Here is a 16,605-nt window from a genome sequence, read left to right as displayed (position 1 = left end):
ATCGTCAGATTCACCAGGGTTGAAATGAAGGAAAAAATGCTAAGCGCAGCAAGAGAGAAAGGTCAGGTCAACCACAAAGAGAAGCCCATCAGACTCACAGTGGATCTCTCGGCAGAAACCCTACAAGCCAGAAGAGATTGAGGACTAATATTCAACATCCTTAAAGAAAAGAACTTTCAACCCAGAATCTCATATCCAGCCAAACTAAGCTTCGTAAGTGAAGGAGAAATAAAATCCTTTACAGACAAGCAATTACTGAGAGTTTTCATTGCCATTAGACCTGCCTTACAAGAGCTCCTGAATGAAACAGTAAACATTGAAAGAAACAAGTACCAGCCACTGCAAAAGCACACCAAATGGCAAAGACCAAAAATGCAATGAAGAAACTGAGTCAACTAACGGGTAAGAAAACCAGCCAGTAACAAAATGGCAGGATCAAATTCAACCATAACAGTATTATAATTGAATGTAAACAACCTAAATGCCCCAATCAAAAGACACAGACTGGCAAATAGGATAAAAAGTCAAGACCCATCGGTGTGTTGTATTCAGGAAACCCATCTCACGTACAAAGACACACAGACTCAAAATAAAGGGATGGAAGAAGATTTACCAAGCAAATGGACAACAAAAAAAGCAGGGTTTTCAATCCTAGTCTGATAAAACAGACTTCAAACCAACAAAGATCAAAAGAGACAAAGAAGGGCATTACATAACAGTAAAAGGATCAATCCAACAAGAAGAGCTAACTATCCTAAATATATATGCACCCAACGCAGGAGCACCCAGATACATAAAGCAAGTTCTTAATGACCTAAAAGGGGATTTAGACTCCCACACAATAATAGTGGGAGACCTCAACACTACAATGTCAATATTAGATCAATGAGACAGAAAATTAACAAGGGCATCCACGACTTGAATGCAGAGCTGGACCAAGGGGACCTAACAGACATATACAGAACACTCCACCCAAAAATCCATAGAATATACATTCTTCTCAGCACCACATCACACTTACTCTAAAATTGACCATATAATTGGAAGAAAACCACTCCTTAGCAAATGCAGAAGAACGGAAATTGTAACAAAGAGTCTATCAGACCACAGTGCAATCAGATAGGACTCAGGATTAAAAGACTCACTCAAATCTGCACAACAACTTGGAAACTGAACAACTTGCTTCTGAGTGTCGACTGGATAAACAATGAAATGAAGGCAGAAATAAAGATGCTCTTTGAAACCAATCAGAATGAAGACACAACTTACCAGTATCTCTGGGACACCTTTAAAGCAGTGTCGAGAGGGAAATTTATAGCAGTAAATGACCACGTGAGAAACAAGGAATGATCTAAAATCAATACCCTATCATCAAAATCGAAAGAGCTAGAAGAGCAAGATTTAAAAACTCAGAAGCTAGCAGAAAACAAGAAATAACTAAGATCAGAGCAGAACTGAAGGAGATAGAGATACAAAAAAAAAAAAAAACCCTTCAAAAAAATCAATAAATCCAGGAGGTGGTTTTTCAAAAAGATCAACAAAATAGACTACTAGTCAGATTAATAAAAAAGAAGAGAGAGAAGAATCAAATAGATGCAATAAAAAACGATAAAGGGGATATCACCACAGATTCCACAGAAATACAAACTACCATCAAAGATTACTACAAACAGCTCTATGCACTTAAACCAGTAAACCTGGAAGAAATGGATAAATTCCTGGACATTTGCACTCTACCAAGACTAAACCAGGAAGAAGTTGAAACCCTAAAAGACCAATAACAAGGGCTGAAGTTGAAGCAGTAACAGGCTACCAACCAAAAAAAGTCCAGGTCTAGATGGGTTCACAGCCGAATTCTACCAGACATATAAAGAGGAGCTGGTTCCATTCCTTCTGAAACTATACCAAACAATACAAAAAGAGGGAATCCTCCCTAACTCATTCTATGAGACCAACATCATCCTGATACCAAAACCAGGCAGAGACTCAACTAAAAAAGAAAACTTCAGGCCAATATCCATGATAAACATCGACGCAAAAATCTTCAATAAAATACTAGCAAACCGACTGCAACAGCATATCAAAAAGCTTATTCATCACGATCAAGTTGGCGTCATCCCAGGGATGCAAGGCTGGTTCAACACACACAAGTCCATAAACAGAACCAAAGACGAAAACCACGATTATCTCAATTGATGCAGAGAAGGCCTTCGACAAAATTCAACAGCCCTTCATGCTAAAAACTCAATAAACTAGGTATCCGACAGAACGTATCATAAAATAATAAATGCTATTTATGACAAACCCACAGCGAATATCATACTGAATGGGCAAAAGCTGGAAGCATTCCCTTTGAAATCTGGCACTAGATAAGGATGCCCTCTCTCACCACTCCTATTCAATATAGTACTGGAAGTTCTAGCCAGGGTAATCAGGCAAGAAAAAGAAATAAAGGATATTCAATTAGGAAAGGAGGAAGTCAAACTGTCTCTATTTGCAGACGACCTGACTGTATGTCTAGAAGACCCCATCATCTCAGCCCAAAATCTTCTCAAACTGAGAAGCAACTTCAGCCAAGTCTTGGGATACAAAATCAATGTGCAGAAATCACAAGCATTCCTATATACCAATAACAGACTTAAAGAGAGCCAAATCAAGAGTGAACTCCCATTCACAATTACTACAAAGAGAATAAAATACCTAGGAATACAACAAACAAAGGATGTAAAGGACCTCTTCAAGAAGAACTACAAACCACTGCTCAACGAAATAAGAGAGGACACAAACAGATGGAGAAACATTCCATGTTCATGGTTAGGAAGAATCAATATTGTGAAAATGGCCATACTGCCCAAAGTAATTTAGAGATTCAATGCTATCCCCAACAAGCTATCAATCACCTTCTTCACAGAACTGGAAAAAAACACTTTAAACTTCATATGGAACCACAAGAGAGCCCACATAGCCAACACAATCCTAAGCAAAAAAAAAAAAACAAAGCCAGAGGTATTACACTGCCAGACTTCAAACTATACTACAAGCCAACAGTAATCAAAATAGTACGGTACTGGTACCAAAACACAGACATAGACCAATTGAACAGAACAGAGGCCTTGGAAGCAACACCACACATCTAAAACCATCTGATCTTGGACAAATCTGACAAAAACAAGCAATGGGGAAAGGATTCCATGTTAAATAAACAGTGTTGGGAAAACTGGCTAGCAATGTGCAGAAAGCAGAAACTGGACCCTTTCTTGTCACCTTACATTAAAATTAACTCCAGATGGATTAAAGATTTAAACATAAAACCTAACACCATAAAAACTCTAGAAGAAAACATATGCAAAACTCCAGAACATAGGCATGGGCAACAACTTCATGACTAAAACAACAAAAGCAATGACAACAAAAGCCGAGATAGACAAATGGGATCTAATTAAACTTCAGAGCTTCTGTACAGGAAAGAAACAATCGTTAGAGCGAACTGACAACCAACAGAATGGGAAAAAAATTTTGCAATCTACCCATCTGACAAAGGGCTAATATCCAGAATCCAAAAAGAACTAAAACAGATTTACAAGAAAAAAACAAACAAACTTATTCAAAAGTGGGCAAAGGATATGAACAGACACTTCTCAAAATAAGACATATATGAGGCCAACAAACATATGAAAAAATGTTCATCACTGGTCATTAGAGAAATGCAAATCAAAACCACATCTCACGCCAGTTAGAATGGTGATCATTAAAAAATCTGGAACCAACAGATACTGGAGAGGATGTGGAGAAACAGGAACACTTTTACACCGTTGGTGGGAATGTAAATTAATTCAACCACCGTGGAAGACAGTGTGGTGATTTCTCAAGGATCTACAAATAGCAATTCCATTTGGCCCAGCAATCCCATTACTGGGTATATACCCAAAGGACTATAAATTGTTCTATTATAAAGACACATGCACACATATGTTCATTGCAGCCCTGTGTACAACAGCAAAGACCTGGAACCAACCCAAATGCCCAACAATGATAGACTGGACAAAGAAAACGTGGCACATACACACCATGGAATACTATGCAGCCATAAAAAACGATGAGTTCGTGTCCTTTGTAGGGACTTGGATCAATCTGGAAATCATCATTCTCAGCAAACTGACACAAGAACAGAAAACCAAACACCACATGTTCTCACTCACAGTTGAGTGTTGAACAATGAGAACATGTGGACTCTGGGAGAGGAGCATCACATACCGGGGGTGGGGTGGGAGTGGGTAGGGGAGGGACAGCTAGGGGTGGGGAAGGTGGGGAGGGATAACATGGGGAGAAATGCCAGATATAGATGAAGGGGAAATAGAGGTAGCAAACCACCTGGTTATGTATGCACCCATGCAACAATCCTGCATGACCTGCACATGTACCCCAGAACCTAAAGTAAATAAAATAAAATAAAATAAAATAATGAATACAAGACAAGGAGTTAGAAGTTGTGGACTCTCTATACTAAACCATATATACAAATTTTTCATAGATTTTTTTTTTTAAATAAACACTGTTTCAATAGTTTTGGGTTTTTATATCAAAATACTAATTAAAATTTTTTATGGGAAAATTTTGAATATGTTTAAAAACATAGTATTATTATATCTGAGTATCAAATAGTTACCCTCTCTCCTACCTTTCCCTTATTAAAATCCTACCAATTTTTGAAGGTCTAATTACTCGTTCCCTTTTCTGAATTATAAAACTTATTCATCATCTATTTGGCTTTTCTCATGTATTGGCTTGTGACTTAAAATTTTTCACATGCAAGTCTTAAGTCTCTACAAATATTTTTGAGGAACTATGTGTGCACTCATCAAATACTAAATTTAACTATTATATGACAGTATATATACTTCTGTGTCTTACACTTAATACTGCTGAACCAGATTTACTCACAGGATGAATTGTTCAGATGCTGATCTCGAAGTGTATGTAGTTCTCCAAGCAATTTGTCCATTTTTTGTTTCTTTTCCTGTAGCACTCTCATTTTGCTAAAAAGTTGAACTTTCTCATCAGGTAAACGTTCTGAAGCTGATGGATTTCTGCTCTGGGAAACCTCCCTAGTTAATGAAAGACTTTCTGCCTGTCTTCTATTGTCTGGAACAGCTGGAGGCTTATTAAAGAACAAAAAAAGAGAAGAATTAAGACTAAGGCAATTAAGTGCATTCTCATTTCTTAAATGCATAAATATTCTTTATAAAGAGAGACAAATATTTGCTAGGTTGTGCTGATAGGTAAACATATACCCTTACTATTCCCAAATTAAATATGGTTTCCTGATATGCCACTATTTTTTTTTTTAAGATGGAATCTTGCTCTTGTCACCCAGGCTGGAGTGCAATGATGCGATTTCAGCTCATGCAACCTCCGTCTCCTGGGTTCAAGCGATTCTCCTGCCTCAGCCTCCCAAGTAGCTGAGATTACAGGAGCCTGCCACCATGCCCAGCTAATTTTTGTATTTTTAGTAGAGAGGTGTTTCACTAAGTTGGTCAGGCTGGTCTCGAACTCCTGACCTCAGGTGATCCACCGGCTTGGCCTCTGAAAGTGCTGGGATTACAGGCATGAGCCACCATGCCTGGCCGTCATTATCAATATATGAAGTCATCCTTCAGTATCCCTGAGAGATTGGTTCAAGGATCCCCAGGACACCAAAAACAAATGGCAGATAATACCCAAATCTCTTATATAAAATGGTGTATTTGCATATAATCTACACACATCCTCCCATATATGTTAAATCATCTCTAGATTACGTATACTACCTAATACAATGTAACGTTATGTAAATAGTTGTTACATTTTTTAATTTGCATTTAAAAATTGTTGTAGTGTTATTTTTCCCCCCAAAATATTGTCAATCCACAGTTGGTTAAATCTACAGATGTGGAACCCACAGATACTGAGAGCTGACTCTATGTGGTTTTACAAACACATAACCACACAGTGGTCTTGGATTCACTGAACATCATCACTTGAATCAAAAGTAATAAAATGCCACATTACATAAAATAAACCTTCAAAATCTCATTCTCTCTCTTGCCTTCTTTCTAGAACTACCAACATAAACTTTAACTTCTTAACCTAGCAATTTTTCCCATCACTTCTCTCTCATGTTCCTTTTCTTTTTTTTGAGACAAAGTCTTACTCTGTGGTCCAGGCTGGAGTGCAGTGGCACGATCTCAGCTCACTGCAACTTCCACCTCCTGGATTCAAGCAATTCTCCTGCCTCAGACTCCTGAGCAGCTGAGATTGCAGGTGTGCAACACAACGCCCAGCTAATTTTTGCATTTTTAATAGAGATGGGGTTTCACCATGTTGGCCAGATGGGTCTCAAACTCCTGCCTCGGTCTCCCAAAATGCTGGGATTACAGGCATAAACCACTGCTCCCGGCCCTCTTTTTTTTTTTTAATTTGAAACATTGCAAGAATCCACTAAGGCTTAGGAAACCATATAATGAATACCTCCCATTATGCTTAGTCAAATTTCAACATTTTCCCATATTTGCATCAAATATAACATTACAAATTTAACTAAAGCACTATTTGTACCCTTTCCAATGTTATTACCCATTTCAAAGGTCACCACAACCTGGAATCGGGTATCTACCATTCTCACACATTTTTATTTCCTAATACTATGTATACATAAATTTAAAACGCAGACTTTTTAAAAAATAAGTTGAGTCGTGTCCTTCTGAAACTTTAAGTTTTCATTCATTAGCCATGGCTTATGTACTATAACTCCTGTAAAGAATTTCACTCTATGTCGCTATCAGAATTCATTAACCCATTTTTCTGTTCACGGACATTTGGGCTGTTTCTGGTTTTTTGCTATTAACACAGAGCTGCCATGAATATTCTTATATCCATCTTCTCGCAAACGTGACAGTTTCTCTAAAGTAGGCCATGGGTCTACCAGAAAAAATTTACTAGGTACTGCTATATAATTCTTCAAAGTGGTTGCGCCATATTCTATCATTTTCACTTGGTCAGCAAGAAGACAAGAGACACTGCATCTTCAATCACACTCACTTCCAGTGGACGGGCATTCATCCTTTCTTACCAAAGGCCCACATATTGAAAATTTGCTCTTGTATTACTTACAAAGTTCATCAAATTACAACACTCACTGACAAATTAAGAACTTTCTTAAAATTGTTAGCAAAATATTCCTTCAAATGAGAATTCCATGGCTACATAGAATTTCATAAATCTAGTCAAAGGACACAGATTTAAATCAAAGTTTTTAATGGTTGTGATCATTAAGTCTTTTGGAGGAAAAAAAATATGCCATCCAGGGGCATACAAAGGAAAAACTTCACTCATCACTTCAAAGTAAATTCTCCTCTAACTTAGTGATTCTCAAAGTATAGTCCCCAGACCACCAGCACTGGACTCAAACGTGGAGAAGCCCACCCCAAATCCATGAATAATTTTGGAGGTTGGGGGGACCCCACCAACCGGAAACCTACACTGCTCAACAATCATGCCAGATGATACATATGCTCACTCAAGTCTCAGAACCACTGTTTTATTTAATGTGATTTTTAAACTCAACTATACTGAAACAACTAGGTTACCTGAGACTCTCGAAGCTGATTGTGAAAACGCTGAATTAAATCATTCAATTCTTCATTTAGTTCAGATGTGATACTGACACCAGATAAGCTGCCTGCAGTTTCTGCAACTGGAAAGAAATTAGTAACTATTAATTAATATAAATAAATCAAACATCTTTTTTAATCTCTGAGAAGCTAAAAAATTTTTAAAAATTTAAAACGCTTACCTAAGTAACTTGAAACTAGTTAACACTCATATCTATCTGCCAATAATCATTTTATTAGAAGTTTCCATCTAACCTAAAAATAAAGGGATGGTCACAAAACTCTAGTAAAGTGGCTCATCTTTTTCTGTCTCAACGTACAGGAGGGATACTATTACATCCCAATTAATAAGTGACTCAGAGGAGCAGGTCTAAGGTCAGTGGGGAGTGGAAGGTAAAGTGATAGTGTGAAAAAGCACAGCTGATTCTGACAGGTTTCAATCTCTACGTGCTCGAATAGAATCAATGCTCTGGTAGAGAGGCTGGCATACTTTTCTTAAAGATTCAAATAGTAAATATGTTAGGCTCTGTGGGAAATACAGTTTTTGTTTCAACCACCCAACTCTGCTGTCATAGGGTAAAAAGCAACCGTAGACAATGTAAACAAATGGGCATGGCTGTGTTCCCTAAAACTTTATTTCAGGCACTGAACTAAAGCCAGCTGACCACAGTTTGCTGACTCCTACAGTAAAATGGGTAATTTAGCAAAGTGGCTGTTTGTGATACAAGTCATACTAAAAGACTGTGGTTTTTATCTTCTTAAACTAAAAAACATGCCCCCATATTCGTAAAGCAGTTTTGTGACAATTTTCATAAGAGTTACTGTTCTACCAACAAATAACCCATCCGTACCTTCACTTCTAACTCTCCAACTCTAAAAAAAAAAAAAAAAGACATTGGTGGGCCAGGTGCAGTGTCTCACACCTGTAATCCCAGCACTTTGGGAGGGTGAGGCAGGCAGATCACTTGAGAGGAGGGGTTCAAGACCAGCCTGGGCAACACAGACCCCGTCTCTACAAAACTACAAAAATTAGCCTGGTGTGGTGCTGCACACCTGTAGTCCCAGCTATTCAGAAGGCTTAGGTGAGGGGAGTACTTGAGCCAGAGAGGTGGAGGCTGCAGTGAGCCAAGATCATGCCACTGTATTCCAGCCTGGGTGACAGGGCAAGACCCTGTCTCAAAAAAAAAAAAAAGAAAAAGAAAAAAAAAGAAATTGGTTATAAATTGCTTCTGTTTTAAAGGAAAATACTAGCTTTTTTCCACTGAGAATTTCAAAGCTATATGGAATCGTATGTATCTAGTCAAAACTCTATGCTGAAAAGAAAGTAATTACAGTACTGACAACATACATAACTTGCTAGTTAAATGGTGAAAGGGACACTCTTTGAAGTAACATAATTATCCCAAGGTAGTATCTTCTCATATACCAGATTAAATACTTTAATTGTGGCTTTTCATTGTACTTCCCTGCAAAATCTCATAAACACAAGAGTATATTTGTTTTAAAATTACTAAGCTAAAATTCTTTTTGAAACAGTACGAAATAAATTCAAACTCATGTGCATTATACTCCTATTCTCTGATGCAGTGTATTTTTAAAAAGGAAATTATCTGCTTACTTTAAAAAGTTCATATTCAGAAACAGAAATAAGATCCCTGACCTAGAATTCAAGAAATGTGATTCTGCTAAAATTCTATATAAATCTAGGTAAGTCACAAACTCTGTAGAATTCTTTCTCTATAAAAATAAGAATTAAAGCTCTGACTAACCTATCTCTGATGATCAAAGAAGATTATGCAAATATAGACAGTAATATAACTATCAGAGTTTACATTACTTACAAGCTTTTAAATCTGATATTCCAAACTTGAAAATATTTAAAAGGTTAGTGAAACTAGTATTTGGTCATTATGTTAAAACATTTTAATTATCTTTTCCTAAATTATCTATTTCCTATATATAAATATAAAAGCTAATGGTACTTTAAATTTTACAAGGGAAAAATAGGAACAAAAATCTTTGTAATTATTACTATATACAGTACGATATACAGCTATATGATTATTCCAAAAGAGTAAGTTATTTGAAAGTGACAACATTCTTTATGAAAACGAAAACTTAAATTAGGTATAACAGGGATTAAACAGTTGAGCCAGTGGGCTAGATTTGGACAGCAAAATAAACTGATTCACAACAGGGTAGCTTCAGTGAGAGCCTAAACTCACCCACAAAACAGAGTGCTCAAAGAAGAAAAATTATTATTAGAAGGGGATGGTGGGGATAGACTACTAGAAAATATAACTTAGTTTTGTTGTTAATAAGTAATCATCTTTTTTTTTCTATTTAATGAGAAACTAAAACTCTTATGTTTGAAAGTGATGATAAACTTACAAAGACTCAATACTAATAAATTCAATACAATTTCATCTAGATCACACATGGCTATGAAGGAGGGAGGAAGAAAATTTCTGAGTCTTAGGAAGAATGTATGCACTATAAATATAGATCAAAGGAGCTAGTATATAAAACTGGATACCTAATTAAAATAACACCTACTACTAACTTTAATGCTAAAGATGCTTTATAAATTTATTCACTGCCTCATTTAAGGTTTTAACTCTTTCTTGGGACACAAGCAAAAAATGACAATCCTCGTTGAAAGAAATCGAAAAAAGGGAAATAAATGCATTACGAGCCTTATCAGTCTGATGTACAAAAACAGAACTATAGGCTGTCTCTTTTACCTCTTAAGGGTATTTTCTGATGAAAAGGAGAGCGATCTGGCTGTCTGTACGATATAATATGATGGCCAGCAGTTGTCCCTGCAATCTTTTCTACATAACCAGAGAAAAGCACAGGAAAGCATAAGCCTCATATATAGGTTTCTAAACTAGACAACAATCAAGATGTGATGATATAATAATCAGCATCCACCCTGCAATACAATTATGTCTGAGTCTTCCTTATAAAAAGAATATTCTCAGACTGTGACATACCAGAATCATCCATCACTGCAATAGCTTGCTCTGCTTTATGTTGCAGAGCTAGTAGTGCAGCCTGCCGTCCCTGTAGAGCTCTCAGTTGCTCTTGCTGTTGTAACATTCTTTTTAATAAATCATGTTGTTTCTTCAAATTTTCTATCTCTTCCATAGGCTCCTGTTGAGGATCTCTGGCCTGGAAAATTAGACCAAAAATACTTGTAACTGAGTATTAAAATCCATGTTGCTGTTTCAACTATCAATAGCAGAGTACATACGTCAGTAACAAATTATTAAATATACAACCCTAGATATAGTTTTAGTAGACAAAGAAAAAAGGGTAAGAATAGAATGATGACACAGAGATATAGCGTGCCACTTAAGAGTTAGGCAATTTCATAGTAAAAAGCTATAAGCAATGTCTTAGCAGAAATAGGAATGAACAAAAGTAAAAGAAAAAGATATATAAAACATAAAATAGAAAGGCCAAGAGGGATGGACACACACACACACACACACACACACACACACACACACACTCTAAAGAATCTAGATCCCTAAAGTGGAGCACATTATGCTGGATTAATGATCTGAAAGTCTTTTTTAAAAAAGACTTGAAGTAATATTTATAAACAACAAAACCTAGAAAACAGGCAAGCCTACTATTTCTAACAAAGGACTGAAATTTTAAAAAATATTTTTTATTTGATTATGTAAAAAGATTTTAACTGCATCACATTATCAGGCATATAAAAAAACAAAAAATTTTATATTCTGTATCAAAGGCATCATTATTTTCCTCTTAAATTATGTACATTCAGCCGAGTCTGATGACATAAAATGAAAGTAAATACTTCCAAATTCCCCCAAAATGCTAGGAGGTTATCAACTAGTCTAAAAGTAGAGGGATGAACTAAATAAGTGCCACTTACAAAAATGATAAAGTTTTAAGTGTTAATCTTCAAACTATTCAAAATGTAACCCAATAAGAAAATGGAAAAGCAAAGCAGGGACAAATTTAAATACAACCTGGAAACAATATATTATAGGCTAAATTATACATTGAAATGTGTACCCTAACTGTATTTTTCATCACTGATTTACCGTTTAAAAAATGTTTTCAAAGTTCAATGATTTTACCTAATATTTACATAAAATATTCCATCTTTGTTTCACTAGGTCAATTTTAAATTTGCATTGCTTTTATGTAAATTTTAAATAAATTACTAAGGAGAGCAAAGAAGTTCAAAGATTACTTTTGATAGTAAATGCACTGGTCTACACCTTCCTAGGCACATTTGATTCCTAGAGAAATTAGGGAGCATACAGATGGGCTCAAGAGAAACTCCCTTCTGAACGACATCCTTTACCAGTACTATATAAAAATATCTTTATCTCTCCAAATAGAACTCATCAGTATTGTGAATAAGCATGAGTAATTGTGATAATATTTTACACTGTGACTTGGAAATCAATAAAATTAATAAGTAAACAAGTAAGTACATGGCAGAGAGTTAAATATTCAAGAAAGTTATGATCAAATAGGAAGTAAAATATAATTAGATTATTTCATGTAAACTATACATGGTCAGTGCCATATTTATCCTAGACTGTCTCTCGACTTCATGAGCGTGGCAAAGAAATAGCCTACTTGGATCTTGGTAAGTCAATATTTATTAGAGGTTTTTCTGTAGTCTTGAACCTCTTAATAAACTGAAACTTTTAACAATTAAGTACTGTTTATTCAATTCTCTCCTGTAAGGGAAGTTATCTTGTAAATATTTACATCTATTTCCGTGGAAATTCATCCTAGTCTGGCTTATTTCCAGACAGTTTCCTTTTTTAGGGAAAAAAAATTCTGAAGGGTAGGGATAATTATCAACAGGTAGCCCTCTCAGAATGCAGCAAAAATAATTTTACAATGATTTCATCAAAGTCAATGGTAAAATGTAAAGCCAAACCAAATAGGTATAGATATCAATGGAATGACTAAAGAAAATCTCTCCAGGTTGATTAAATACTCCTCTAAAATATTATAAATTATAATTAGGAGAAAAAAACATGCAAATAAAAAAAAACCATACTTTTAAGTTCCTTAATCCTTATTAGTTACAAAACTGTGATAACCTTATTATAAAGAATTCTAAGCTATTAAACACAATTATCTTCAAATTTTTCACTAATCCAAAAATGAATTCTCAACGATTTTCAAAATTAGTGAAGTATTATTACTACTTAATAACTTTCACATTCATATAAATAACATTTCAGACTGATGCTCAGAAAAACTGAGCCAATGGATGGGAGTAGAGCCTATGATCAAATATACACAAAATGAAGATGAGAAAATAAAAATATCGAGGTAGAAGTAAAAACATAACAAGAAGAGGGCACCTGGAATAGAAATCCAAAAAGGATGCTAGGTGTATATTCATTCTTCAAACACGTACTTTTGTTTTTTTTTTAATTAAACACGAATTTTTATTTGAACTTTTTTTGAGTCACTTTCACCAACTAGAATTTTAGTTTACAGATTAAAAAAATAACTTAGGCATCAAATCTTGAGTTGCATATATGTAATAGTCCCACTTCAGAGAACACTCAATCTTCATTTCCTCTACTCAACTGAGGATCCCCTAGTAATTATTCATGGATCCAAATGTATTTTTACAGCTTCAGATACTTATGTACTTCACTTCCTTCATGTGACTGGTGAGGAACTATATGCCCAGAGACGATAAAGCTGTGACTTATCCAATGTCACAGTCAGGAGAAATCAGGTTCTTAGGCTCTAGCATTCTTCACGTCATACTGTCTGCTCCAAATTACCTGCTTGGATTCTAAATACAAAAGTGAAAGACACCGTGTCTGAAGCAGCATAGCTGGTTTGGAAGACAGGGCAAGCTCAAATGAAGTAACCAGTAATGATGAAAATAATGGTAAAACAAAGGTACATGGTACAAAGAAAGCTTATAAATTTCAAGAGGTGAGATTAAATGAGGAGGTCATGAAGATAGGAAAACAATGAGGGCATGGCTACTCATAGAGGCTTTCTTTTGTAAAATTATGCAAGATATCGTCATGTCTTGAAATATTTCATAAAGTTGAATGTGTCCTTGGTAGGCAGCTCTAGAATATCAATAATTTCATATCATGTGTAAGTCTCAAGGTTGCTTTCAACTCCAAATCTCATATAAGACCTCAACTGCGTTTTCCACTATCCTAATAGAATACTACATTTTGAAAAGATTCTATGGAGGAAAGGGGGGTGGGGTGGTGAGAATGACAGTTCCTGCATAGTAGAGAAAAAATAAACACAGGTGGTGGGAATTAAGATTTTTTTCCTGAAGAAATTAAAATGATTTTGCAAATGGAGTACCAACAAAACAATAATGAGACAGCCTTAAGAACTGAGATTAAAGAAAGTCAAACTGGAATAAATTCCAAAAAGTGAATGCAAGAAAGAATAATATTTATTTATAAGGATATTATGCAAAGAAACATAAAAACAGAAAAGTGGTTTTTAAATTGTATGTAATGCCTTAGGAAAAAAGAATTGGCGGATAGCATATTAACTGTTAACTCTTAAATTTTGCTCAACACGATTCAGAAGGATTAAAGCAGAATAACAAAATTCCAAAGGTTATCTATTATTTAATTGCTCTTCTCCAATGCTACTGGTTTTTAAAATAATCAGCTACTTTATTTACTCTTCTGTTGAACTGGGGTACCTTTTACTTGCTATTTTATGTAATAAGATTCTCGTAACTAATTTCAAACTGTGTTCTCAAATTCTTGTAGGAACCAGAAAAAATAAACAATAAAAAACTGACAAAATATCTAGAGGTTAAGTTTTTTTGAGACAGAGTCTTGCTCTGTCGCGAGGCGCCAGGCTGGAGTGCAGTGACGCCATCTCAGCTCACTGCAATCTCTGCCTACTGGGTTCAAGCAATTCTCCTGCCTCAGCCTCCCGAGTAGCTGGACTACAGGTGTGCGCCACCATGCCCAGCTAATTTTTGTATTTTTTAGTAGAGATGGGGTTTCACCATGTTGGCCAGGATGGTCTCGATCTCTTGACCTTGTGTTCCACCCGCCTTGGCCTCCCAAAGTGCTGGAAGAGCTTAAGTTTTATCATTTATAAACAGCCACGGACATCCCCCACCACAAAAAAAAAACCTCATAAAATGCCACAAAATGGGAAAGTGTAATCCTAGGTAATAAACCAGTAATAAAACATACAAACTTAGTCTTAACTATACTCAATTACTAAAATAGTACTTTGCTCTTGCCAACAGATACGAGCACTTTTATAAATACTTTTATTCAAACTCTTTTAAGTAGAACTACAAATAGTTGTCTTTAAATCTACCTAGAATGCCATTATGCAAATCACGGAAAATTTAAAAACCATTTAAAAGAAACACTGCAGAAAAACCCAGCAAAAACAGTAGCAATCAAGTCAACTGGATTTTTTTTAAAAAAAGCGAATGAAAGGAGTTTCCAAAAACAACAAAAATATAAACCAAAAAATCCAGTATTAAAAAGTACCATCTAAATGTATTTATTTTATTATTTTTTTACGTAATCACACTCTGTCACCCATGCTGGAGTGCAGTGGCACGATCCTGGCTCACTGCAACCTCCTCCTCCTGGGTTCAAGCAATTCTCCTGCCTCAGCCTCCTGAGTAGCTGGGATTACAGATGTGCGCCACCATGCCGGCTAATTTTTGTATTTTTAGTAGAGATGGGGTTCTGCCATGTTGGCCAGGCTGGTTCCGAAGCCCTGTGACCTCAGGTGATCCACCTGCCTCCGCCTCCCAAAATGCTAGGATTACAGGTGTGAGCCACTGCACCCGGCCCCATTTAAATTTATAAAAACAAATATCAGAAACAAAGGACAACTGACTGAGAGTTAAGGTTTAAGAACATGTTACTAATTGTGCCCGGAATTTAAAAAAAAGGGAATTACATTTTAAAACCTTTGTTAACGTAAACTAAAAACAGCTGTCAGATATAACCCATGGAGAGGTATATAAGAAAGTAGAAAGAAAAACACTAAGGGCTAGAATTTTACTAACGCAAATTACAGTATTACAACCATATTAAAAATTAATATGTAAGAGTAATAGCAAGAACAGAAAAGCAAATAAAAAAGAGGAAATATGAACAAAAGAAGTACTCATTTAGAGACTTCCTTGTAAAGTATACCTGTGAAGGAAATCCATGTTTTCGGCTATATTTCCTATTAGGCCTCAGTTCCCTGTCATTTTGAGGAGGTCTGTCACCTTTCCCTTTTCGACTTGTAGTAACGTCAATGTCTGAAACCTGTTCTTGTGAAGCTGAATTCCCTAGTTTGTCCTCAATGCACAGCTGAATTCTCAGACTAAAAGATGCCTCCTCCTTTATTAAATAGTGTAGCATATTAATGTCTTAACACAAACTCTTGTTTAACATATAAACCAGCCTTGTAAAAACAATTTAAAAAGTATCAGTCCACCTTTTTAAAAAAACTAAAATTAATCCATATCCCCCTCCAAGTGGCAGTAAACTTAGTCTTTTAAGTTTTCTGTAGACTGGACTGTTGCTTACGATAAACAAGCAAGTATCACATCCTACGCAATTTCCAAACTATACAACTATTAAAGCACATTTTTAACATTTATTCTGCTACATGTTATTAGTTAACTTTCACGTCATGATTTTATATTATGAAAGAAATTGTCATCACAAGGACTACTTTATATAAATTACAATAAATCTATACAAGTTCCCACACCTCCATGACAGAATTCCTTTGCCCACATAGTCCCAATCCTTCCATTTCTACTGGAATGTAAGAAAGAAATTATTCCTAGGACCACTGTAAATAGAAAAACAATTTTCCCACAGTAAAATCCATTCTTCAACAACTGTTTGGATCAGGCTCTCTAAGTATCTCCTGTTGAAAATAATGTACAGAAAAGAAATTCAAATTGACT

The 16,605-nt window shown here is 35.6% G+C and overlaps 1 protein-coding gene across 20 annotated transcripts in view; it reads right to left on the bottom strand.

The window, feature by feature from the left end:
• PCM1 (pericentriolar material 1) overlaps positions 1-16,605 on the bottom strand; it is a 112,822-nt gene that overhangs the window by 73,310 nt on the left and 22,907 nt on the right. For all 20 annotated transcript variants that reach the window (XM_064368625.1, XM_064368624.1, XM_064368631.1 and 17 more), the window contains 3 exons: positions 10,646-10,823; positions 7,626-7,732; positions 4,942-5,158 (listed from right to left, as the gene is read on the bottom strand). In XM_064368625.1, the coding sequence (XP_064224695.1) occupies positions 4,942-5,158; positions 7,626-7,732; positions 10,646-10,823 (502 nt within the window). The remainder of the gene's footprint in view (positions 1-4,941; positions 5,159-7,625; positions 7,733-10,645; positions 10,824-16,605) is intronic.

The sequence above is a fragment of the Aotus nancymaae genome, unplaced genomic scaffold, assembly GCF_030222135.1.
Source record: "Aotus nancymaae isolate 86718 unplaced genomic scaffold, 86718_ANA_hifiasm-v0.15.2.pri h1tg000079l, whole genome shotgun sequence".
NCBI lineage: Eukaryota > Metazoa > Chordata > Mammalia > Primates > Aotidae > Aotus > Aotus nancymaae.
Note: the sequence above shows the minus strand (reverse complement) of the source record. Positions and strands in the feature narration are given on the sequence as shown.